Here is a 25,504-nt window from a genome sequence, read left to right as displayed (position 1 = left end):
GTTTGGGACCTTTAGTTAAATACCTCAACGGTCGTCTTCTAGTAGCGTTCGCATTATTCATTCTTTACAATTACATGTATATTGTTGATTCGATGCAGATGCGTGCCCTCTGGGCATGCTGTACATATAGGATAGTAAGGGACTTCAGAAAATGCCTTTGAACATATATTATTATAACCACACTAACCAATACTGAAAAGAAAACAAATTTGTTTTGTTGGGCTTTTTGTCCATTTTTGAAGAATACTCGTGAGCTGTTCTTTCTCTCATTGGCAATTTCCTTGCAAAAAGGCATCATTTGTGCTTTTCTTCTTTGAACAAAATTTGAAAACGTGTTCAGGAAAACGGCGAGGGACCTAGGAAACAGACAAAAGGATTGAAGTCCGACTGAAAATATAACAAGTGGAATATAATGGTGTGATTCTTCATTTTTAAGACTGAGAATATTGAAAGGTGCTGTCTTGATAAGGGGAGTCAGGTTGGCGTAGCAGTACTTTTCTCGCCTTCCATCGCTGTGACCCAGGTTCGAATCCCGCCTGGGCCAATATGTGGATTGGGTTTTCAGTCCCTGCCTGATTCCGTGGGGTTTCCCCAGATTATTCTTCTGGGCTTTTCCTCCCACCTCTAAAACTGTAACTTCTTCTCATTGTCTTCCCTCTGCATGTTTCTTCAGGCTTGCGAGCCACAGTGCCTAGGGCGCTTTTGTAGAATCCTTGGTTTCATTACCAGAAATGATTAATAATAATAATAAAAAAAACGAGAACTGGTCCCTGAAACCAAAGCACTAGATAACTGAAATATCTTGACCTCCCCAACCTGTTTTTCAGTTGTGTTTGTCTCTGGAAAAGATTTCACATGGCATAGGTTATCGCTTACAAGATAGTAGTAGACTACACTTCTGACCTGCATCATACAATGTAGGTCCCAATGGACTACAGATATATGTGCAATTAGAAGCGCAATCGCTTCTCGCACAATTAGAAGCATAGCCGCTTCAGCAAAATAAGCATATTGTACAAGTGTAACTCACACAGAGTGCTTTTTATTTTTGTAAACAGTAGGTGATGTTGGACTAGTGGGCAAACTTGGGCAGGGGACACTGCTTATAAGGCAACAACTTTGTGCAACTTTAAGTATGAAATAATAACCAAAATCTTAACTTTGTATCCAGAATATAAAGTCCTGGGTGTGGCTCGGTGGTTGTGGTTGTGACTCATGATCAGGGTCCAGGGTTAGAATCCTGCCACTGCACCATATTTTGTGTCCGTGGGCAAGCCGCTTCATCCCTATCCTCTCTCCACCCAATATAAATGGTACCGGTATCAGCAGGGGAGTAACCTGCCATGGACTCTCATCCCATCCAGGGGGAATAGAAACAGCCTCAGTCCATTCATGCCATGGAATCTGGATCTAAACACCAGACCAATCAGCCATATTGGTTTAAGACACACTTAACTATCAGCAGGATTGAGGCTTGGAAACAGGACCCAGTACTGTCATGATCTTACCTGTAGCATGCATTCTAGTTGGAACATACACAGGCCTAGCTCTGCCATGCTGGGTTTGAAGAGCTCTCGTAGACGATATTCTTGCATCAATTTGACGAGAACGCAGAAAGCTTCCTCCTCTGGCATCTGTGTTCAATAACAAGCAAGCAATTCAAAGTCAGATATCTTAACACAACTTCTGCCTATATTGTGTCATAGTTTTAGGTGTAATTCTTGGATACGTCACATGTTTGAATGAAATCACAGAAAGACCTGCAGCCAATTTCATGAAACTTGTGCAATTGCGTAACTCCACTTGCGTTACAATTTACTGCATAAGTTGCGCGACATTTCACACTACCTTTAATTTCAGTTATGACACACTTCATGACAATTTCATTTTGTGTAAGTCCGCGACTTGCCCAACAAACTACGGTGAAACTTGCGCAGTTATTTTAGGTGGCATAAGTTGCGGCGTAGCGACTGAAAATAAACATTTTATTAGCAAATCGTTATCCTCATAGCGTCCGTCATTGCACAAATTATCAGGGTTAATACAAAACACTCACAGCTTAGTGTTTGAGGTAAAGGAATTGCTATTTCACTTGGGACAGAAATTTTAGAGACTTGCCGCACCTTTCCAAAGAAAGTCGGACAAATTTATTTTTTAAATGGTGGGCGGAGGGGATCCAACGACTGATTCGTGATTGAACCAAATCATACACAAACAGCGATCGAAAATGCTGTTAATATCCTCGTCCAACATGTCTAGATACAAAATGTTCTGAAGCTACATCACGTTTTATGAAATTAAACATAATTAATTGTGCAACTGCGCAACCAATTTATTGCGCAAGTCCTACATACGGCACAATTTATGCACGGCTTTGTGAAATCCACTGCTGTTTAGCAATCCAACAGATATAGAGGTTCCTGCTTTTTGTCAATACTCCATACTTAATCTGGAAATCTGTTACTTCTCTCTATGCTTCTTTGTCTTTTGATTCATTCAATCAATTAAATCTTTACAAATCTGAAATTCATCCCTAAACATCTAGCACTGGTTTCGGATTCTATATTACAAGCCTACAGTGAACTCACCTGCATAAGTAGAAGACCGACTATGAAGGCTGATCCTTGGCAGTACCCGACCTCACGATCATGGATAGAATATGCCTACAATATCAAAAATACAGGGGTACGTAGCAGTTAACACAAAACAGTTGTGGACGAGGCAAGGAACAGGACAGAATTCTTGAAATCGCTGGTTTTTTTTAACAATCTGCATACAATGGATGGGAGGTTTGCGGAAGCACCGTGCGAATGATATCTTTTTGTGAGTTGTGTGGCTCTGAGAAGAACCAGTGGTTTAACTCAACATTTCAAACAGTATGCTCTGTTCGTCATCAGGAGACTTGAGTCTCATTTAATCTGCATACAACTTTTAATAGCGATTGACGACGACTCCTATCTCTCTTTTTTCTTTAACAGAAGGAAAGGCATTTAGTTATTGTTCTTCCTCATCTACTTACAATTGTACAAGGCCTATGTAGGGGTGTGCACTTAAGGGTAGTACGGTAACCAGGGACTTGGGTACCCGTTACAGAAACCCAACCCCAAAATTCAAATCCCAGAAGTTGCTGTCCAGATTGTTCATGAAGGTCCGCACGATAATACTACCACATTGGTGCATCAATGCAGCAAGATACAAGTGCGTACAGTAAGCTTTACAGCTTTACGGTGTAAACTGCAACTTTCGCGAAAGTCATAAACATGAAATATGTTCTGTTTTCCCTTTGTAGCTTGGTTTTCATTTGATAATTCACCACACAAAAACATTCAAAACCTTGCTTTTTATTTGTCTGAGAAGTTACTAGGTAATTTGTTAAGTTGGTTACGGGATGGGTACCTGATCCTATAATCTGGATCCCATTCCTGACATCAATGGAGGGTACTCGGGTACCCGGCTCCGATGCACAGCCCCAGACCTATGTCTTTCACATTGTTCAGTCAACCCACCTTCATGACATTAAACAATGTCTCCTGTCCTGGCCCGTCTTTCTCCTTAAAGAAATCATGTTCTGGATACGTCCTCGCAATGTCTCTACGAATGACCTTTTCACATGGTGATGTCATCTTCAAATACTCAGCATATTTGTCTTTGAGTGGAGAGTTGAATGCATTGCATTGTAGCTGCCACACTATGCCTCTGAAGTGATGTGGTATCCCCAGTCGTATGAGCTCCTGGCAAATATATTGGGGATGTTTGGGAGGGGGGGGGAGAATTCAACAAAAAAATCATTTGCTGTTGGACTATTTTGTTGATCTATCTGTGCAGTGAACAATGGACCTTTTGCTGTTATGATTAAAGGTTGAATGGACCATTTGTCATTGGTGCATTTTTGTCATTTGGCGCAACAAAGCGATCCAAATCTAAAGACATTATCTGTGAATGCAGTATATACTATGCAAAAACACAATATTCTGAATCTCGATTTCTGATTCAAAAGTTTCCAAGTCATGTTTTGTATTGCGCCCTCCAGTAACACAATCCCGAAATCATCATTCTTTTAATTCATTCCATTCGATATGTGATTCTCATTCAGCCGATTGTAACATGATTCTCATTCAGCCGATTGTGATCTCGTGGCCTGATGAACGGGGTAATAATTGTTAAGCACTTTGAGATTGTTGATATGATGGAAAGTGATAAGCATTACAACTATTATTATTGTCTTATCCTTACCTTCAATTGTTTGGATTTTTTGCGTGAATATTCCTCCCAATCATTGACAATCTTGCCCCAAATCAGCCACTTGTCTTGCATTCCTAGATCATCCAGGTTATCGCTACAGGAATTGCTCGACGAGCCGGGTGCTTGAACGTTACTCATGTTGCTCAGCGTGGAGCCGGTCGATCGTAAGCTAGCATTGGAACCTCTGCGAGATGATCTGCTAGAATCTGAGATGGATTTGAGAGACTTGGCATCTGCTTCCAGTAACCTGAATGGATAATGATGACACAGACAAAAATCAAGCTTTCTCAAGGCAACATAACCTACAACAGCTTTCCTCACTGTTTCCTTACTCATTTCTGACACTATAAGCTCTTGTACACTCTCATTTGTAAATTGTTTAATCATATTTAAGGATGGGACATTTACACGTTTAAACAAACAAAATTCTAAATCCGTTTACAAATTTTCCAAAACATTCAAATAAAACCCATAATATAAAAAGGGACCTTCATTCAAGCGATCTTCATTTTGAGTTAAACATACATACCGGTAGCACAACGATGTTTTTAAACCTATTTAATTTACAAAAACTTAGTAGCACTGCAGTACTTGATTACATTCAGGGTAGGCTACCTGTAGTTAAGTTGTTACTTTTTCAATGACAGCCCCCAATTTCTCATGTCAATTACTGTTGAATTATCAGGTCAAGCACAGGGGTCTGCAGACAGAATATGCAGATGTCTGCCTTTGTGAATGGCTAAACGTTTAAACATTTAACGGTTCCTTAAATATTTGCTAAACGGATCACAAAGTTGCATCCTTAATCATATCGTTTTAGGATATCAGATATTACACTTGTCAATAGTCTTGTTAATGCTAAAACATGTGGTACAATTTGACCCGCGAATTGATAGCAAGTGACTCTTTGATGAACACATACATGTACATGTAAAGACCAAGCGGTGGCCACTCTTCATGAACTTACCTATTGGCCTGCTCCAGCTTGGCTAAGAGTTCTGCTTCAGATTCTGCAGTGATAGAATTAATGGAAGGAAGTGAGCCCTCAACTGCTTCAACGATGCCTTCCTTCCCCTCACCACTTCTTCCTTCCGTCTTAGCTTCACTAGAATTTGAAGCTACAGCTTGCAACCTTTCAACTGCTGTCTGGTCTTTAGTTCTGTCCGGTGAGGCCAATCTGTTTGTAATTACGTCCGTCCTTTCTGCGTTTACTCTATCGCTGTGGATCTCTTCACTTTTTCCTTCCTCGTCATTTACAACGGTTATCTTCACTTCTTTGGGAGCTTGTAACTCTACTGCTGTTGCCATGGTAACTGGAAAAGATTCTTATGCTTCCCTTTCAACCTGAAAGTATGATTTAAATGTTTGAGAAGAACACAGTTAACACATATTACAATTTTGAAACTGGATATTCAAGCACTAGATGAATATAGGCAACTTTAATATTTGAAGTGTTCTAATGAAACCCAAGTGAAATCTACAGAACGATTTACATTAGAAGTGTGAATCATCAAACAGGAAATTAGTTAAATAGCAACAGGATGTGATACACTAGAAGTGCAGAGTGGACACCAATGATCATGATGTATACCAGTCATAATAACATCCTAAAACAAGGTCAATTTATGTCATTGGTATAAATGTAGCCCATGCTGACTCTGCAGACACCACAGCAAGTTAAGTACATGTACATGTATGACAACAAAGTGTCAAGGGCAGTATGAGTGTTTCCTTGCCCTTTGGTCATGTTGGTAGACTATGTCACTTTTTTTTCTGGCTCTAATATACTTGTACCTGTTGAAATCCAAATTCCATTTGTTTAAAATAAATGTACCATGCATGTACAGGTCTGTACATGTAGGAAGAATTTCAACAGATAATTTAAATGATTATTTTTAACACATACATAAACATGCCAAAGTGCGACATTTTAATTGTACACACACAGTTAATGTATACCTTGTTAATAAAATCAGATTGTGGGCACAAAGCCAGGACCATAATTATCCACTTTTTCTTAACAAATCATCCAGCCATACAAATTTTAAAACAACAATCATTTTCAATTTTATATAAAATCTAAACATTCTGAATATCCTGCTAATTAGACATCCCAAAATAAAGACCTATCGAGCAACTATAATTCTCAACTCCCAAACCTCCTCAATCCTTCATTGGTCTGTCGTACTAGCGTCCCACTACAGAAGCATTCTCAATGTTTCAATTGCCTTGTCATGAAACAGTTGTTGTTGCATCCCCCGATCTACATGCGGAGTTGGTTTTTTTACTCAGGTCACGGTCGTATCCCCTGAGCTACGTGCATAGACAATGCGTTGCAAAAAAAAACAGCCACAACATTATTGAATGATCGCTGTATGATGTCTGTGCTATACATTTCATGGATTTCACAGATTTGCAACCCAAAAAATAATCGTGAGTATCATTGAAGCCCCATTACTTCATCTTTGACATGTGGAGGAGTCAGTAGGTGCAAGTATTTTGCGTGATTTTTGGCAACTTTTATCGTGAACTTTGGAAATTGATACATTGAGTATACTTCCTTAGTGGGACGCTAGTTAGCCCCACTTGTGTGGCCTCCGTTTTGCTGCGCTGTACGTTAGGCCACACGCCTGGTTTCCCAATGGTTTCCGCTACGTGAAGCAACCATAGTTCTACCTGTAGGTACTCAAAAAGGTCACTGGAATTCCTACAAAATTAAAAAGATTGCTCGAGAATAATTATCATCTAATTTTGTTGATTTGATTTAAAGGGAAAATACAACATTTGCAAACATCAAAAAATAAAACTACCAAATCATTTTGAAATACCTTGCTGGACTGTTAGTGAATGACAGTGTAAAGCATCCTGTAAAATCATGGCACCTGGTATACTGTCATTTTCAAGAAAAGTGGTATTTTTGTATCAATTTCCAACGCTGATCGGCCGATCAGCGTTGGAAACAACTGGCTTTTTTTCAAATACTGGCCCCAATTGACCATCGCACTTGTTTGCAATCGATTACAAACCTATGAACGGGTACGAACCAGCTAGACTGGTTCCCTGAACTTACAATTCCCCAATGTATGTAAACTGCTCTGTTTCTTCTTATATGGAGTCAGGGAACCAGACTACAGGAAAATGATCGTTTTTCTTGGTTTTTATAGCATTTTCGAACCCAAAACCTCAAAAAAGTCAGTGTAACTATATTTGCTATATATTTCCAACCCCCCAATTCCATCCATTTCTGAAAATTACAGCAAAAGCAAATGATGTATATTCCCTTTAAGGATTTCCCGCAATTATTTTTGTCATTGCACAATCAAAAATAACTTTCGCAACCTCGAGTCGAGGTTGCGAAAGTTATTTTTGATTTTGCAATGACAAAAATAATTGCGGGAAATCCTTAAATCAAATCAACAAAATTAGATGATAATTATTTTTAAGGCCAGGCGGCCTATACTAAATTAGCTTGAGTAACTCCAGCTACAAGCTCATCAGTTACATGTGAATTCCTGATGAGCTTAATTAAGCTGCCCTCAACTTCAAGCATGTCATTTAGCTAAACTAAATAATTAATAAAAGGCAGTGGATATTTTGCCGGAGACGGCAAACCTTCAGTTAACGTTAGTTTGCCGGATATGCACTGAACATGCGCAGTTACTGTTTTTTTTGTACTTAAAAACATTTTCCGGTGACAAATTTTAGTCTGGCTCCATGCCAATATTATCGTTGTAACTTTGTATTTACAAGATGGGAATCAGACCATTTTATAATTTCGGACTTTATTTCCCTTTAAAAAAAATCCTCCAGAGCCACAAATCTGAAAAAGAAAAAGTCATACTCTGCAATAAAATGTTTGAGACATATTAAAATAATAAAAGAAGAATATTCTTATTTATTTGGGGATGGGAAAAAAAACCTTGAAAATGTGGAGAGGATCAGGATTCGAACTCGGGACATCCCACTCTCTAGAGCAATTGCTTAACCACTGCACCGATTGTGCTACACAACTTTAGTGGGAATTTAATACATGTTATAATTCAGCCCTATCTTAAAGAGTACAGCGCCCTCTGTTGATATGGATTGCCGCCGGCAAACCTTTAGTAAACGTTAGTTTGCCGGCGTTACCTCCGGTAAAATATCCACTACCTTAAAAAAAAAGGAGGCGGCCTCTAAAAAGGAAGCGGGCGGGGACGCTAAACATGTTTTTATTTTACTTCGCCTAATCTTCGACGTAGGCCTACCTGCAATAATTTATGTTGCCATGGTTTATACTCTTCACTTAACGAATGTTAACGTCATCATGAACGGTTCAGCATGCATGTTCAGTCAGTTTTGTCGGTTAAACGCTAGTCACGTTCGAAGAGCTACAGCCTACAGTACAGGTTGTTCCTTGACCAGTCGTGATCGTACCGTGTTGACCTTGTCGAGCTGTTGAGTTGAATAGTCCATGGAGGTTCCTATGTCATTGATTGACAGTCATCATTGTTTCGATTTCCTACGACTACACAAGGTCTTTGTGAATCCACTAGTATCCGTTGTTAATTAAGTGCACAAATCACACAATGACAAGGTCAAATGTGAGTTAGAAATATCACAAATTAAGGCCAGAAACTTTGAGACTGAGAGATTGAGCCACAAACAGCTGAGCTGAGGAGACGAATTCCGCAATTACCAACCTCGTTACCAAATAAGGTTGTATTGGATTACAATGAAATTACATTCCGCCCCCTGTTGATGAGGTTAACCCGGAAGAGCATAGACTGGTTCTCCATCTGCACATGCAAATCATTTTGTGGAAAAGGGTACCAGATTACACGTCTAGCCCAAATAGGCTACAGAATAAGCCAAAAATTACGGTTGGACAAACATTGTAGCATTCTGTTTTGGGCTTATTTTGGGCGCTACGTGTGTTTCATATAGAGTGTGCAACTCTCTGTGTGTATGCTGTGTATGTGCATGTGTTTTGTCATTACCGGCACCCACAAGTTCATTTTCGTTAATTAATTGGGGATTTCGTGTCTTCGGATCCATGGCTGATAACGATTTACCAGAGGGATGGGAAGTACACCACAGTAAAAGCCAAGGGGGTAGGCATGGTTCTTTTTGGCTGAGAATATCGACCGGCCGCGCACACCGAACCGCGCCACGCACCGTGCCGTAACCCCGCCACGCACCGTGCCGTAACCCGTGCTGCGCGCACCGACGGGTACGGACCGAACCGGCGGAGGACCGAAACGCTCTGTGCTTGCATGCGAGGCTATTAATTGATGTTACTGGATATCCAATAAAGGGGTCAAACCAAGGAAGGGGGGAGGCTGTACTGTGACTTTCGCTGAATCTGATTTGACTCTCCTGCTGTTAAAAAAGGCTAAGCTAAATGAATAAAATGTTCATGATATTGTCTTATTGAACATGAATGTAATAATTGTTGGTAACGTTAAACGCAAGTTTTGCGGTGCTTCCACTTCCAGTTTCCCATGCCATGGTCATCGCCATTGTTATTTAATAGTGCAGTGAAAAAATAGCGAGGTTAGGCCCCTAACACATCTTTGCAGTTTAAGCAAATGTTTTCACCTCGCATTGACATGATTGACCCATGGTCACGCAAAGTTTACAGTTTCTTACACTAATTCATTCTTATGAAACAATGATCCTAGCCTGCAATTCACATTTCGTCCCTACAGCACCACACCACATGCATGTACATGAAATCCCATTCAAAAAGTAATGACAGGCTGTATGAAACATTAAAGGTGTGCCGTTTTATGTTATGGCTTTTTGTATGAAAAATACAAAGTGCCATAATCTGAACCCAAAGTGCAGGATGACATAATTTTAATACAAGAACTGTTGATTTCTGTATTACATTTGCAGGTCGTAAATATTACCTCAATATCTACACCAAGGCAAGTCAGTGGGACAAACCAATGGCTGCCGCTGTCAACGCAGTCTGTTGCTCACATCTCCTAGTGAAACATAAAGACTCGAGACGTCCATCATCATGGAAAGAAGAAACCATCACACGGACTAAAGAAGAAGCCATCCAGATGCTGAAAGGTTTGTTTTTAATGGATTAAAAAAAGAATTGACAAGAAAGTTTACATATACATGTACATAGAGTTGAAGAAACAAAGAGAAGAATCTTAGTAAAGAATGTAGTATCCAGATGCCACTTTGGTTGTGTACGGAGTCTGTGGAGAGTTGAGTACATTTTCAAAGTATTTTCTAACAAAATTGAAAATGTTTCTCAGTCCCAGATTCATGTCTTTCCAACATTTTTGCAATGACTGACCTTCATTGAGATAACGTTTGATGACAAAAGTGGCGTCAGTATGTTAATTTGTTTTTCATTCATATGTAGGTTTCCGGGAATCCATTGTAAGTGAGGAAGTAAGCTTTGCCGAACTTGCCTCAAAAGAGAGCGATTGTAGCTCTGCTAGGAAGGGTGGTGATCTGGGCTTCTTTGGTCCAGGTCAGATGCAGAAACCATTTGAGGAGGCATCCTTCAAACTCCAAGTTGGGGAGATGAGTGATATCGTCAGCACTGATTCCGGAGTTCACATCATCATCAGGACTCAGTGAAAAAAAGGTTGCTCAATTTAAAAGGTCAAAGATGGCAGATATTTAGGTAACTAATTTTGAGAGTTGCCTTGCTACGATGCGATCGTTATATCCACACAAAAAAAGCAGGAATCTTCATGGATTTGTGTTCTAGATTGTGCAAGCAGAATTTTTTCTTAAAAAGTGCTGTTGTTATATTTTGCTCAATGTTCAAAATGCATTCCCATTTGATGGCAGCATTTAAAAAAACAATATAAAAAAAATAGTTGCATTGACTGGCACTTATAAACTTGGTAATTTTGAGAATATTTTTCAGTCAAGAAACACCTGAAGTTTTGAATTTCAGAATTTGTTAGGGGTTGGTTGTACAATAGTTTAGGATTATCAAAATGTAATTGTCCGACGCATTGTAAACCCAACCAACACCAAGGGGGAAGGATTGAGCAAATCTTGAATGTGGGGCCTGCCCCTCCCCCCACCCCCACCCCACCCACACCTCCAAAAGGGGGATCAAAAGGGGACGTTAGTGGACTTCATTATCCAGACGTTTTGAATTAGTGCCATTAAACGCTACAAATAAGAAAGGGTTCTTTTTATTGGTATACTTTTAGAAGACACCATGTACAATACTTCATTACGACATCAAGTTATTCATAGTACTTGAACAGAAAAAAAATTAATAATTTAATCACAAAAGTAGTTAATAGTTGTAACGTGTAAGACATTTGTCACATTTCAAAACAAAATTATATATGTGTTGAATCATTGTCAATGTTTAAATGCACTTCATGGATGAATACGCCATTCTTGAGCACCTAGTTCAATTTTGAAATCATTTGAAAAGTAAGATTTTCTAGAAAGACAACTTCAGCAGGGCAGTGTTTTAGACAGAATCATGTTCTGACAGAAAAAAAAGTATCTCTGCTTGAATTTATATTAATTAAAAGCGTAAACGTAGCCTCAAATGTGTTCATCTCTATGCTGATTTGTTAGAAAAGTCAATGTTACTATACGTGAATGTGATACATGTTGGGAACTAGGAAATGTTGTGAGTGTAATAAACACATTAAAGATACCTTTAATGGTGGTGACGCATTGTCTGATTATGTGCATTTAATTGTTTCAATTTTCAAACGATGAGAAGAGAGCTATGGATTTTATGAAGCACTACACAGAATTGATTGGTCCAAACAAAAATACCCAATTTACAAAGAAGTTTCCTACTTTCAGTGAACTGTTTAATACTTTCACACTTTCAATGTACATCACATGAAATATGCACAATGTACGTAAGGTAAATAAATGAATTTCCAAAATGCCAGAAATAACATAATTGCACACCATGAAAAAATGACACCCACTATGCTACATTATGTTATTTCATGCAGTGCTTTAAGTACTAATGTTAAGAAAATAATGTTAACTTATTTTCTTTAACTTTAAGAGCGCTTAACAAAAATTGTCCAAAACAAAGGAAATGTCCGTGAAGAGTCTAACATTTCCATAGGGTGTAATTGTCCAAGTAACTTGGTCTTTTCTGTTCAGCAAAAGACACACCAAATAGAAATTCTGAAGTGTGTCTTGAGGGGGGAAAATGTTTCTACATGTCAATGTACATTCCCAGCCAGAACAGAATTCCTTTTCAAACTACTGTCTGGCAATATACCATTATTTGCCATTGATATGGGATCCATAATTAGCATTTATGACTTAAAGACAGATCATCTTTGGAAATTAGCTATACACGTGTACAAGGCAAGTGCTTGTGTATAATTGCATAAGCATGCATCTTTCATCAAATGCCAAATGCTTTCTCCTACAAGGCCAGGTTAAGAAATACGATACTTCAGCAACATACCTCTCTACACTTCAATGCTTCAAGGGGAAACACAAAAAGAAACCAACATTTTTAACGCCGCTTAACTGATAACTAAACTGATGTGAAACTAAATAAAAATGACCACTAAAATTTGACAATGTGTTATAACTTGTAGGAGTGTTTGTTCCTGCAAGAAAAATATTTTTAGTATCTAAATATAATACAGCACCAACAAAACCATAATCTGTAACACATTCATAACGGCCAAAGATTGATTCTTCATTTTGTGAAATCCAGACTGGAATCATAACTGAATGTATGTAACATTCCAAATAAAATAAAACATTCCATCTTGTCAAATGGCAATTACATTTAATTGCCGTTTTGTTTTGATGTTATATGCGTTTGCCTCATCTTTCCAGATCCATTTTTTAAATTTAAATTCTGTAGAAATCCAGCGTTCCATAATTTTACTGTGATATTTTGAATGCTAATATCTTGAATAGTAATTGAAGTTTTTCAAGAAATACAACTACATGTATGCTTTATCTGAACATCAAATAAAATCAAAGAAACAAAAACCCACACTGTGTGGAGTTCCAAATGCAAAATGAAGCCGATGCACCCATGATTAGGTTTTTACTTAAATCTTGCAACGGACTTGAAGGGTCAAACATAGATGGCATTGTGCAGCATACACATGGACAATTTCCAAACACATGTATCTTCTTTACACAAGTAAATAGTGCATGTGAATGGGAGCAATTTTCAGAATCTTATCCAAATCAGTGAGTGTAAAGCCTTTAGAAGAGTCAGATTCAATCTTTTTTAAACTTATCTCTGAAACCTCCAGGCTTGTAGCTAACTGGGCAAGATCAATATAAAACACCTGCCAAGGAATTCCTACCTGTTCACTTGCGACCCCTGGGTTAAGTATGGCATAAATAAGTGGTGCATCTGATTGCTTCAGACCTTGAAAACCGTAATGAATGAATGCCACTTCCAATAATGTATGACAGACTTTCATTTCTTTCTTAGAATTATTAGTTGACTTTCATCTGGACTATCTCCGGCCGTTAACCAGTTACTTGTACGGCGGTTTGGCCGAGCGTGGACGGGACGAGGCCGAGCGACTACGTGCTGCAGCAGCCTGCAGCTGGATCTCATAAGCAGTAGGGTGAATCTTGAAGCCATACAACCTGTCAAGAAAAACACATGCAAATATTTAGAATACTTTAGCTCTACTTGTGTATATGATCCGCAACATGCGACTAGAAGACCCTTGATAAAAGGTACATTGGCAATAAACCTCACCATAGCTGAGGTTAGAAAAGCAGCTGGGTACACCACCAATTTGAAGTGTCTTGTTACTGCTCTATGGGCTCTGTGCACAAGTACCCCCTCAATGGTAAGAAAGAGAGAGTTGGGGGAGACCACTGGGAGAGGCATTCGAACACACTGCTGGCACCTGATGCTCTGGCCTTGTGCACATTCAGAATAGAATTGGTCGTGTGTACTTAGTGCCATATGCACGCAAACCAGTACGCGTAGCTCTCAAAAGTGGTCAATAAGCACTCACTCTTGTTTTCGCACGGAGCCCATACATGATAACATTATGAAAAGTTGGCCAAAAAAGTTGACCAGGTTTCAAGTGATCAAAAATGCAATTTTTTCTTCACAATAATTCTTTTTTACTGATGTTTTATTGTTTTGTTTCACGTTATACTGCTGGAGTTAACCGCAGATAAAGTGCCTCAAAATTAGTGCCTCTGAACAATATCAGTTTGACTGTACAGACTCTGTACAACACTTTCAAAACCGCTTGAAAATCAGGCAGTGACACACTGTAAGATAGAACACAAATAAGATTTGAACATAGCTCACCTTGGGACAAATTGATTTGGGGGGCGTTTTGGTCGGTATTCCGGATGCACCATGAAGAACATGTGTGGGAAACCAGTGCCAAAGTAGGCCCCGTCTGTGTGATGATGTCGTGAGGATTTGGGTGTGTACACATCTTGGCATTTTGGGCAATACAGCTTGACCATTGCTTCCCCTGGTACATCAGACAACCCTGTAGAGAAAAGACAATATCAGGTTACCCCAAACAGTGGAATATCCTTTTTTTGAGGGGCATCCTGTAAACATCTTGTACAGTAAACTGCTCAAACCAGTTGTCCTTATAATAGGTCTCTCTCAAATGACGTCATTTCCTACAGACCAGCCACGTGCATCGGCATTTTGAGCGTCAACTTGCACATAACGCGCATCGGCTGCGTCAAATTTCGAATAAAGAGATGGCCATCTTTGAGGGAGACATATTTAACAACGTCCATTAAGAGCATATTCTTATCTTTGAGATGCCCAATGACATATACCAAAGCTCATTCATGAAATAAGTCACCTCGAGATAGACATGTAAGTCTTGTCCTCTCAACACTGACACATACACATGGATACTATCATGGTGATCTCCCTAAACTTACTGAATCAAATGGCCATCGATTCAAGTTCATACTCGTGTACATGCTGTTAACACTTTCAAATTAAAACTTTGCAAGCAAAGATTAATTAAAACAAGATTTATTGAATTGAAGCCATCACTGTATACATACCTATTGGCAAAACCAACTGGTTCTCACAATACACCCTCGGACAGTGACCAAAATCACCTTGCTGATATTTTTCAAGCTGCAAGAAATGATCAAGATATTTCAAGTTAATTATTATTATTATTTATTTCTGGTTATGAAAATCCAAGGATTCCTCAAAAGTGCCTCAGGCACTATAGCTGGCAAGCCTGAAGAAACCTGTAGATAGAAGACAATGAGAAGAAATTACAGTTTTAGAGGTGGGAGGAAAATTATTATGGGAAAAACCCACAGAATCAGGTAGGGACTGAAAACCCAATCCACATGTGGACCAGGGCAGGAAGTGAACCCAGGCCACAGCGGTGGAAGGCAAGGAAAGAACTGCTGCGCCAACCTGACTCCCCTTTTTTTACACTACGGGATCCCACAAGATACATGTACCACTGCAGTTATGTTCTGATGGATCTTCTTGAGCTAAGCCAAAAACAAAGTGATCAACGCTGACCATCAAATCCTGATTTCTAGCTGGGACACTAAGCCCATGTCGATGTGACAGTTAGAAAAACATCATTCCTACAAAACATTCCTTGAAGGGTTAAGTCAGGATAGGCAATCTAGACTTCTTTCTCGATCACAATAAGCAGCTTACACCAGCGTGGCACCAAGTTCCTGCACAGGTGGTCTGCATGCACTCAGTGCCTCTTCCATCAATAAGATTTTCATATTACAACCTCATAGTAAGAACTCTGGAACTGAGCTGTCAATGGTTCAGTAGTAAACAGACTTTGTGGATGTGGTAAAGAAATACAACTCTTAATTCCAGGCAATGTGTGTTTCATCAATCTAGAAGCGCTGTGGTCCAATAGTTACGGTGTTCGAACCCATGTGCCGTGGTACGTGGGTTTGCACCCTGACTGGGAACATGGGGCTTGTGTTCTTGGGCAGGACACTTTACTACAATTGCACCTTTCCACCCAGGAGTATAAATGGGTACCTGTGAAGGTAAAGACCAGAATGGCAATGCGCTGATTTCGAGCTGATGCAAAAACTGGTCTCATGGCCTGATGAACGGGGATTATAATTGTGAAGTGTTTTGAGACCTTTGGTTTAAAGCGTTATATAAGCACCACAGTATTATTATTATTGATACTAACCATCAACGCTATGCCTCTATTTGTCATGATGAAGCGTGCATGTATGAGTCCATACAGCATCTCAGCTGCCTGCTCTATCAGGTCACTCTGGTTAGGATTCTCCTCTAACTCATCATCTGAGACAAATTGAAAAATTCAGAGACACAAACCTTTCAACTATAAAACCCTCCAACAGAGGTTTAACCCTCCTAAATGCAACATAAAGCAACAGTGGAGAAGATGTTGCATGTTGTTGCATACTGTTGCATTTAGCAGGCAACTCAAGTCCCTGTGCTCTGTTGCATCTTGTTGCATTTAGCAGGGTAACTGCTCATAGTGCCAAGGCGATACAAGAGTATCCACCTTTGCATTTGTTTACATTTAGAAGGGTAACTGCTCATAGTTCCAAAGGCTATACAACAGAATCCACTGTAGCAGTTTGTTGCATTTAGCAAGGTTCTCATTTCAGTTGTGTTGGATATTGTTGCATTTAGCAGGGTAACTGCTCATACATTGAATCTATTGTTGCATTTGGTTGCATTCAGCAGGGTAACTGTTTGGTGCCAAGACTTGTGCATACTGGGTACACTGCACAATGCAACGGAATCCACTGTTGCAGTTTGTTGCATTAAGCAAGGTTCTCATTTCTGTTGCATAGCAGGGTACCTGATGAAAACCTGATGGGTTTAGGGTTAATGCTTGATGGAGTATGCCATAGGTGTGGTGCTTTTCTTCAGAAGGTGCATTACAATCTGTAAAGAGCGAGTCAAAAAGAAGTATACACTAGGTGCATACTATTCTGCTGAATGGGATGGGTCGATTCCACAACAGGGTAACTAACCATTGGACAACGATGCACCTCTCCAGGGTCATGGGCTCTGTCTTACAAATGATGACTGCTTGATACAAACAGTATAAACCTACCAAAAAAAATACTTACCTGGTTCAAGATCTAGGATCATGTCCAGTGCTTGTCTGTAGTGTGGCACCTGCTCATTCAGGTTTGTCAGGTTGAATTTGTCCTGGATGTAGTCCTCATCCACCTGTTAATCAATCAATCAATTTATTTAACCCTCCTGCTGTCTGAACAGTCACAGACAGTCAAAAGAAAAACACTCTTCACGCTTTTTTACATTGGCTAGTCACCAACAGTCAGATCATATTTCTGGCTAGCACTGTGACTAGTCCAATTCATTCAACAGGCAAGTGGTGGGCACAGCTGGCTCATCAATTACCTACAGTCAAAGCATAGCTGTATCAAGTTATACAAACAGTCACACCCAATGATTCCTGCTTTATGTTGGCTGGGAGCTCTTAACTACTAAAACAGCCATTTGACTGATTTTCACTGAAAGGACAACTTTGCACAGAATCGATGTTTGCGTGAGGGTTAATCAGTCCATTTATCAATCAATATGTAAATACTCAACTTGTCAGTCGAAAACCATGCAGGGGTTGTAAACAAAAACAAATTTTTGACCAACCTCACAAAAGAATTCATTCCCTCGAAGGCCACAGAACCAAGATATCCATGACACTTCCTCTGAGCTACTCATTTCTTACTTGCTTGATTTCTGCAATAAAATAAAACAGTATACACAATAAATCCCATTATTATATCGAGTGCTTGGATACTGTAATTTCATTGGTCAAGAATGGCGACTTGTCCAGTTGGTAAAAATGCACGTATGCAATCATTGTGGTTAACCTCATTTACAATGCACCTTGCAAACAAGCATGTAGAAACTGAAATAAATACTGCACGCATGCATGCAAGCAATGTGAAACCGTTCAGTCTCATGCAAAGCAGGAAAGCCTGCAGTTATCAAGAATTACACCACACTGATTTAATTTATTGCTTGCAAAATTAGTTTACAACCATTTTTTGTTTACTTATTGGCACGATATAACAAAACACTTGTTGATTGAGCACTGTGATGTGGGATGGCATTTTAAACTCTCTCGGGTGTTAAAAACATCATGTCCCACATCACAGCAGTAAACAATTATTAATTAGCATTGGTCTCCATCAAATCCTCACACTGATTAAGAGTATGTCTATTCTCTTGTGATATGAACGCCATTTACTTAAGTACAGGGTGACAACACAAAAAGACAGTACGTCTGAAGAATGGTGACCAAAACATATCACTGTACTACATATTAAGCTATAGATCGATATGTGTGAATGCCTGTAGTTTATGTCAAAACTTCATCACAAAACTTCTTGATTCTAGCTGCCTGCTATGCATAATGATGTGCACTGCTAGTGAGACACAGGCAGATCAGCAGATGGAAAACATACACACACACACTCGATGCAAACCTAGCAGAACAGAGTAATTTAGTCTGGTTTCCTGACCAAAACTAGAATCCCATTCCTTTAATGTACACACGCGAAGGCTATCAATCCTAAATTTGATTTTGCATCGAGTGTGTGTAACATTCGCGATGTCAAAAAACTGATGGTGGTGAGTAAAAACTCAAAAAAATTATCCCATGATCAAAATGTCAATATTCTAAAAAATTGAGAGTTATGGATCAACCAAGGCAACTTTTCGGGTGGATTTGTGTTTCAAATGTTGGAATTCCAGACAAAGGTATTTCGTCTATCAAAGTGCATTTCCAAAAGCCATAGCGTACTAACCCCCTGAAAAATCACAATGCAAGAAGGCTAGTTCTAATTCTGGCGATCATGTATCTACAGGCCCGGTTCCTATAACTTATCAGGGAACAAAATCCACTTTTAAAATATTTGACCTACCAAACTAGTTGGTGACATTAAGAACATGCAGGTATGTCATAGATAAAGAGCAGGGTTTTGAATTATAGGAGGAAAATTTGTGGGTAAAATGACGATGACAACAACAAAAAGCAGCACGAAAATAAAGATGGCGATCACCGCGAGATGTACACGATGTACCGTGAACGCGCAAGAGTGCTGAATCGCACAGCACCAACAGTAATCCGCGTAGGAAATTGTAATTTCTACAAGAAGAAACTGCTAAAATTTACAAAAAGGTGTCATTATATTGAGAGAAGTCTGCTTTAGGTTGAAAAGGTAATTTTTGAGTACTAATAAAAACACCCTTCATGCCCTTGACTCTAATTCACCGTGGTCTATTACTAGAATAGCATTCTATACATGTAGTTCGTCGGGTGCCTGGAAGAGGGTCGTGAGGGCGAAAAATGGGTCAAAAGGTCAAATTCAAATTTTTCGGATAATCGATAGAGCTTGGAAATATCTTTCATTTGATATACATATTGTCTCAAGGGGCTACGTCATTCTGACGTAATTAACAGTAAACAAAGGACGGAAGGAGGATATTCATTATTTGTGTCTGGCAAAAGGACGTTAACGTGTAATACTCATGTAACAAAAAATGTGGCTACGCAAAGCCAATTTTGTTTACGGCAAAAGGATGTAAGGATTTCACATGCCGCTCATGAGTGTACGTTTGATTGAAAAGTTCCCGGTCATGCCGGTAAAAGGTCATTAGCATAAAAATTGAAATAACTTCACAATTAAGTAATATTTTGGGCACAATTGCAGAATACCCCGCCACTCGATCTATCCACCTCGTAGCCGGCTACGAGGTCACGGCTGATTGACCTCAATAAACATTCTCAGCGCTAGTTGTATGTACTATGCGTCATGCTCCATTGCACTCCCACTTCGTGACAGCGTAGCCGCCAACAGGGTAGTTGGTTTGGACTTAAAATTTTTTCAGCAACTCCCATTCATTTTGTGTTGCTTCGTTCTCAAGCATATTCAAGGGGACTCCCACTCCGTAGCCTCGTAGCCGCCAACAGGGTGGTTGGTTTGGACTTAGAATTTTTTTCAGCAACTCCCATTCATTTTGTGTTGCTTCGTTCTCAAATAATGGACCCCCACTCAGTATCCGTGTCACGCCCCAACTATCGCATCGGTCCCAACTATAGTTGGGACTGTCCCAACTATAGTGCTGCAGTTGGGTCGGCCCAACTATAGTTAGGACTGGAGTTACGCTGGATGCTTCATGCTTGATAGATCTTGTTGGATTAAATGTTCCGCGGTGCTGGCACCCTGTATTCGTCGTGCATGCATGCCGCAAGGCTGGCCGGTCACGTGGTACTGCCTAGTTGGATGAGTTGTCCAGCTGCTGCTGGGTTTTATTGTCCAGCAACATTTTGCACAATTCAAAGATTGCCATGGCCGGCCAACTATAGATGGGCCCCACCCATAGCTAATGTCAAAGGTCCCAAGTAAAGTCGGACAGTATAGGGAATGTCTTATAGTCGTACACAATCTCGTCCCCAGTGCTTACTTTATTTCCAACCGCGTTTCCAATAGTAAACCCTGGATAGGAAACTTTCTTCCTGTATCCTGATTGGATACCGCAATTGGCTAGTAATGGATTTTTATCGTGTACTTGGTGCTATTATTCACAACGTGCACTACGTGTTTTCGCGATCATTCGTCCACGCCTTCTCGAAAATACTAATTTCCTTTCCAATTTGCTCATATTAATATGAAATATGATACTGCATGTTGTCTCGATAAGATCGTAACAGTTTGATTTCAAAAATCGTGTTTTCGTAACTCACGCCGTGCTCGCGCTGCTACGAATTGACTCTGTTTTTACCCCAGACACCGCATACAAAAACAAACGCTAATGTGTAACACATATCCAGGCACCAGACTGTTCCTCATTTGCATACGTGTGCAAAAATCTTGCACATGCAAATGATCCAATACCAGGGTGAGAGAGCAGGTAGTGGTGGGCGCGTACTGCTCGACACCCTGGGGACGAGGTTGAGTCGTACATCAATGTAAACTATAGTTGGGACCGCCAAATAAAAATATTGCGGTGGCCCAACTACAGATGGTCCCCACTCATAGATAATTTCATTGGTCCCAAGTAAAGTCAGATGTGTATTAGAGTTGTAGGGAATGTTTTATAATCGTACAACAATGTACACTATAGTTGGGACCGCAAAATAAAAAGATTGGAGTGGCCCAACTATAGATTCGCCCCATCAATAGCTAATTTCAGTGGTCCCCAGTAAAGTCAGACGTGTATCGGAGCTGTAGGGAACGTTTTACACTTGTACATCAATGTCAACTATAGTTGGGACACCGCAAAATAAAAAGATCGGAGTGGCCCAACTATAGATGGGCCAGCCCAACAGTGGAACTTACAGTTGGGACCGTCCCAACTATAGTTGGGACAGGCCCAACTATAGTTGGGCCAGCCCAACTGTGGAACTACAGTTGGGACAGGCCCAACTATAGTTGGGACAGGCCCAACTATAGTTGGGACCGATGCGATAGTTGGGGCGTGACATCCGCGTAGCTAACAATGGACATGATGGACTTGAATTGTTTCTTTTGCAGTGATTCCAACCTCGTAGCCAGTGATTTTAGGGGTGTATTTCCGAGTGGCGGGGTATTCTGCAATTACTCCACTTTTTGACATAAAAATGCACAACATTATTTTAATTATTAACGAATGTCATCACTCAGTAAAAATTTCAACCTTAATCTTAATCTTATGTGATTTTTAATCAAGAAAGGGCAGCACAAATCTTTCGAGAATTCGACTCGATCATGTCGATTATCTCCAAAAGTGCTTTTTGTGTGCCTGGCCTGCTAACGTCCTTTTCCTTGTCACACGAGTTGCTCCAGTCCTACAAAAAAATCACAAAACATTTCATCACGGGGGCGAGTTGGCAATGTACGTCCAAGCCGCCGTGATGTGGTTATGCATAATGAAACGGGGCAAAAAACGCTTTCGAGTCGACTCGTACCTTGGGCAACTCGTACCTTGGACAACTCGTACCTTGGACAACTCGTACCTTGGACATCTCGTACCTTGGACAACTCGTACCTTGGACGACTCGTACCTTCAATTAAGACGACTCGTACCATCAGAATAAAAAGTAGAGTACGTGCGTGACTTAGTGTGCACAGTGTGTGGTTCGCTTCCTTGACTCTGAAACGATACGATTCTTTTCAAGTCAAAGTTAATTTTTATCCCACAGAACCACATTCAAGATCTAATGGCTTTGCCAGGCAGCGTGATTTTCCGCGTTGGGCCTGCCGCAGGGCAATGAAATTTGACTGCCGGGCCGGGCCGGTCGGTCGTGCGCGGTACCGATGCCGGTGACTCGGAAGCGGCCGGCCGGCGCGCGCGGCACTGCCATTCTGTTTTTAATGGAATTACATGTACTTGTACATTCCATGTGAATATTCAACGTTTGATTCGGTAGCTAAGATAATTTGTGAAATAAATTTTAATATCCTTTTTTTTTTTTTTTAGGTTCTGGATTTGGCAAGGACCAGATGACATCGACAGTTTATTCTTTTAGTGTGTGGTTCCTTGACTCCCACATGATACGATGTTTTGCAAGTTAATTTAAAAAAAAAATTTCACCGTGCACAGACGTCCATATTAACCGGTCAGCGCGGCGCAAGAACCGTGTCACTTTGCACGGATGGCTACCGTAGGTTGACCGCAAACGTACCGCGTGGGCCTGTGCATGCCGCGCACACAGTGCGTGTAACCTAGCTGCCGCGGCCGGCTTCGCGCTAAATAAATTCCTCTTTTGGGGGGAAAGAGAGCCCATACCAAAAAGAGATTCGCCTTTATTTTAATAAGCAGTCCACTTTCAATGAGTTACGGTCCACTTTATTCAGCCTCGGATCATTATCCTGACTGACGGTACGACTTGACTTACGCGTGATGGTACGAGTCGTCTTAACTAAAGGTACGACTTGCCGAAGGTACGAGTTGTCCAAGGTACGACTCGGTATAATGACGTCGAGTTGAAGGTACGAGTTGTCCAAGGTACGAGTTGCCCAAGGTACGAGATGACCTGTTACCCAAAAAACAACGTGAATCGTGATGGTGATGATGACCGGAACTCCTAAAAATTAACCATCATTCAAGCTAAGTAACTAAGTTTATCACGTTTCCCGTTCTGAATCCCATGAGTCCATTATTCAAAACATTTGTCTATAATCTTTATTCCCAATATAACTTTCAATCTATATACTCACCAATTAATGAAGAAAACTCTCATTAAATTAGTTAATTTTTGTGCACATTAGTCAGTTCATTTTCTTCACCGCGGCCGGTGTCCCACATGCCATTTTTTTTCTCTTCCCACAGTATCGATTCCATACAATCGCGATCGCAAGTTGAGGTATCGTTAGTCTAACCTTAAATGGGCGGAGTGAGGCTGCAGCTGGGCTTGTAGGCAGGAGGGGCAAATTCTAACATTACATGAATTTGAAAATTGACCGAAATAGGCCTAGAACGCGGGAGAACTCTCTCCTAATTTTCCCTTTTATCCCGTTAAAGCTACCCCGCCATGTCTGCAAAAAAATATGTTTCTTTGCAGGCTCCTGTTTCATCTGATTCTTTCTCAGTAAAGATTTTGTGTAAAAAAGTGGCGCCATTTCGTCTGATTTTTTAATCAGCTGAATTATCTTTTTATGTACAGGGTCTTTATTCAATGATACCCAACAGCTTTAACAACCATCCAGTTTTAACTTTCCCACAGAAATATTACTAACACATTGTTGTAAAAGTTGGTATCTTAAAATTTCTGTGCAAAACCCCCTACACCGGGGGTTTGTGTAGAAAATATCAGATGGCTATTTATTACTCCCCATATACACGCTCAATTATAACTTCGGCAGCGACCAAAAGCCCCATTTTAAAGAATAAGTTAAGAAAGGATCAAGGTACCAACTTTTACGAGAACATGCTGGTAATGAAGCCGAAGACCGAAAAAAATGTGTCTTCAAAAGCCTGATGACTATAAACCAATCAACCAAGTGTAATTCATTAACGTAAATCGCCTGGTATTATTGCTACGTACGTGAATCATACTTTTTAAAAAAACCTGTCTTCTAGTCAAGTTTAATTTTTGGTGTAATTTTAAATTTCTAATTTTGATGATTTGACTTTCAACCAGCATGACTAGCATGGCCACGCCCTCGTGCGCAGGAATCGATACTATTGAAACGATACTCACTACAAGCCATTTCGTTCAGTATCGAAGAAAGCGTTGCCGAACTACGCATGCGTTATGTACGATGGCCTAGGGGAGACAAGATCTGCCTGACCAAAGGTCCTGCGGCTGAGCCTGTACGTGGGGGGTCCATTTTGTTTGACTCCTAGGCCGGGGAGACAAGATCTGCGGCCTGACCAAAGGTCCTGCCTGGCCTAGGGGAGACAAGATCTGCCTGACCAAAGGTCCTGCCGCTGAGCCTGTACGTGGGGGTCCATTTTGTTTGACTCCTAGTTCTATAACCGGCCCATTTGCCAGAATCTCCGGCTTAATTGCCTGAATCTGCGGAGAATTTGAAGACCCCATACAGGGTTTTCCAATTCTCAGCAAAGAGGTGTTCCATTCAATCCTTGACTATAGTTGCGGGGGGAGGCGCGGGGGGCCGGGGGGGGGGGGCTATCACCCTTATTATTGTTTTTATTCATTTATTTCTGGTAATGAAACCAAGGGTCCCTCAAAAGTGCCTTAAGCACAGTAGCCCGGAAGCCTGAAGAAACCTGTAGAGAGAATTAAGACAATGAGAAGAAATTACAGTTTTAGAGGTGGGAGGAAAAGCCCAGAGGAATATTCTGAGGAAAACCCACGGAATCAGGTAGGGACTGAAAACCCAATCCACATATTGGCCCGGGTGGGATTCGAACCCGGGTCACAGCGGTGGTAGGCGAGGAAAGTACCGCTATACGCCAACCTGACTCCCCTAAATTATAATACTTAATAGAACACATCAATCACCTTCATAATGGAACGGTTCTTAGGTTCATGATGGATATCTGAACATGGGTTAATATATAATAAGGGAACAAATATGCGTTTTTGGGCGGTTTCAGCAGGCGAACGTTTAAAAATGGCTCCTGGACGCGGATCATGGCTCTCGATCACGTTTGCCGATCCCAGGCGACCGTCCAGACCCCAAGCCGGTTTTAAACGTATTTTTTGTACAACGGTACAACAACATCACATTTCATTTACAGGATAACGACGGCAGGATGTTCAGGCAGGGGTTTGTGTTTGGTGAGCTTTTGACTGAGGTCACAGTACCCTTACCCTAATTAACCTACAATAAAGTGCGCATGAGGTCGGACTTGTTCATTTTG

The 25,504-nt window shown here is 40.5% G+C and overlaps 3 protein-coding genes across 5 annotated transcripts in view; 1 reads left to right on the top strand and 2 right to left on the bottom strand.

The window, feature by feature from the left end:
- LOC119720541 (EVI5-like protein) overlaps positions 1–8,915 on the bottom strand; it is a 33,146-nt gene extending 24,231 nt beyond the window's left edge. For both annotated transcript variants that reach the window (XM_038190243.1, XM_038190244.1), the window contains exons 1-6: positions 8,487–8,915; positions 5,210–5,586; positions 4,234–4,489; positions 3,507–3,731; positions 2,589–2,663; positions 1,509–1,634 (exon numbers count right to left, since the gene is read on the bottom strand). In XM_038190243.1, the coding sequence (XP_038046171.1) occupies positions 1,509–1,634; positions 2,589–2,663; positions 3,507–3,731; positions 4,234–4,489; positions 5,210–5,550 (1,023 nt within the window). In that variant the 5' untranslated portion in view covers positions 5,551–5,586; positions 8,487–8,915. The remainder of the gene's footprint in view (positions 1–1,508; positions 1,635–2,588; positions 2,664–3,506; positions 3,732–4,233; positions 4,490–5,209; positions 5,587–8,486) is intronic.
- Positions 8,916–9,135: 220 nt separating this feature from the next.
- LOC119720543 (peptidyl-prolyl cis-trans isomerase Pin1-like) lies at positions 9,136–11,888 on the top strand. The gene is made up of 3 exons (XM_038190247.1): positions 9,136–9,332; positions 10,120–10,302; positions 10,607–11,888. The coding sequence occupies exons 1-3, from the start codon at positions 9,275–9,277 to the stop codon at positions 10,825–10,827; spliced, it is 462 nt and encodes a 153-aa protein (XP_038046175.1). The 5' UTR covers positions 9,136–9,274; the 3' UTR covers positions 10,828–11,888.
- A 134-nt stretch (positions 11,889–12,022) lies between these two features.
- Positions 12,023–23,518, bottom strand: LOC119720542 (casein kinase II subunit beta). 2 transcript variants are annotated; one of them, XM_038190245.1, is made up of 7 exons: positions 23,392–23,518; positions 17,834–17,923; positions 17,290–17,392; positions 16,371–16,486; positions 15,241–15,316; positions 14,510–14,699; positions 12,023–13,824 (listed from the first exon to the last, which is right to left on the bottom strand). In XM_038190245.1, the coding sequence occupies exons 2-7, from the start codon at positions 17,903–17,905 to the stop codon at positions 13,710–13,712; spliced, it is 672 nt and encodes a 223-aa protein (XP_038046173.1). In that variant the 5' UTR covers positions 17,906–17,923; positions 23,392–23,518; the 3' UTR covers positions 12,023–13,709. The 2 variants fall into 2 exon arrangements, with proteins under 2 accessions (XP_038046173.1, XP_038046174.1); XM_038190246.1 differs by having other exon boundaries at positions 16,371–16,483.
- Positions 23,519–25,504: the final 1,986 nt, after the last annotated feature.

Source organism: Patiria miniata, unplaced genomic scaffold (genome assembly GCF_015706575.1).
Source record: "Patiria miniata isolate m_02_andy unplaced genomic scaffold, ASM1570657v1 HiC_scaffold_9, whole genome shotgun sequence".
In the NCBI taxonomy this organism is placed as follows: Eukaryota; Metazoa; Echinodermata; class Asteroidea; order Valvatida; family Asterinidae; genus Patiria; species Patiria miniata.
This window is presented reverse-complemented; position numbering and strand designations above follow the sequence as displayed.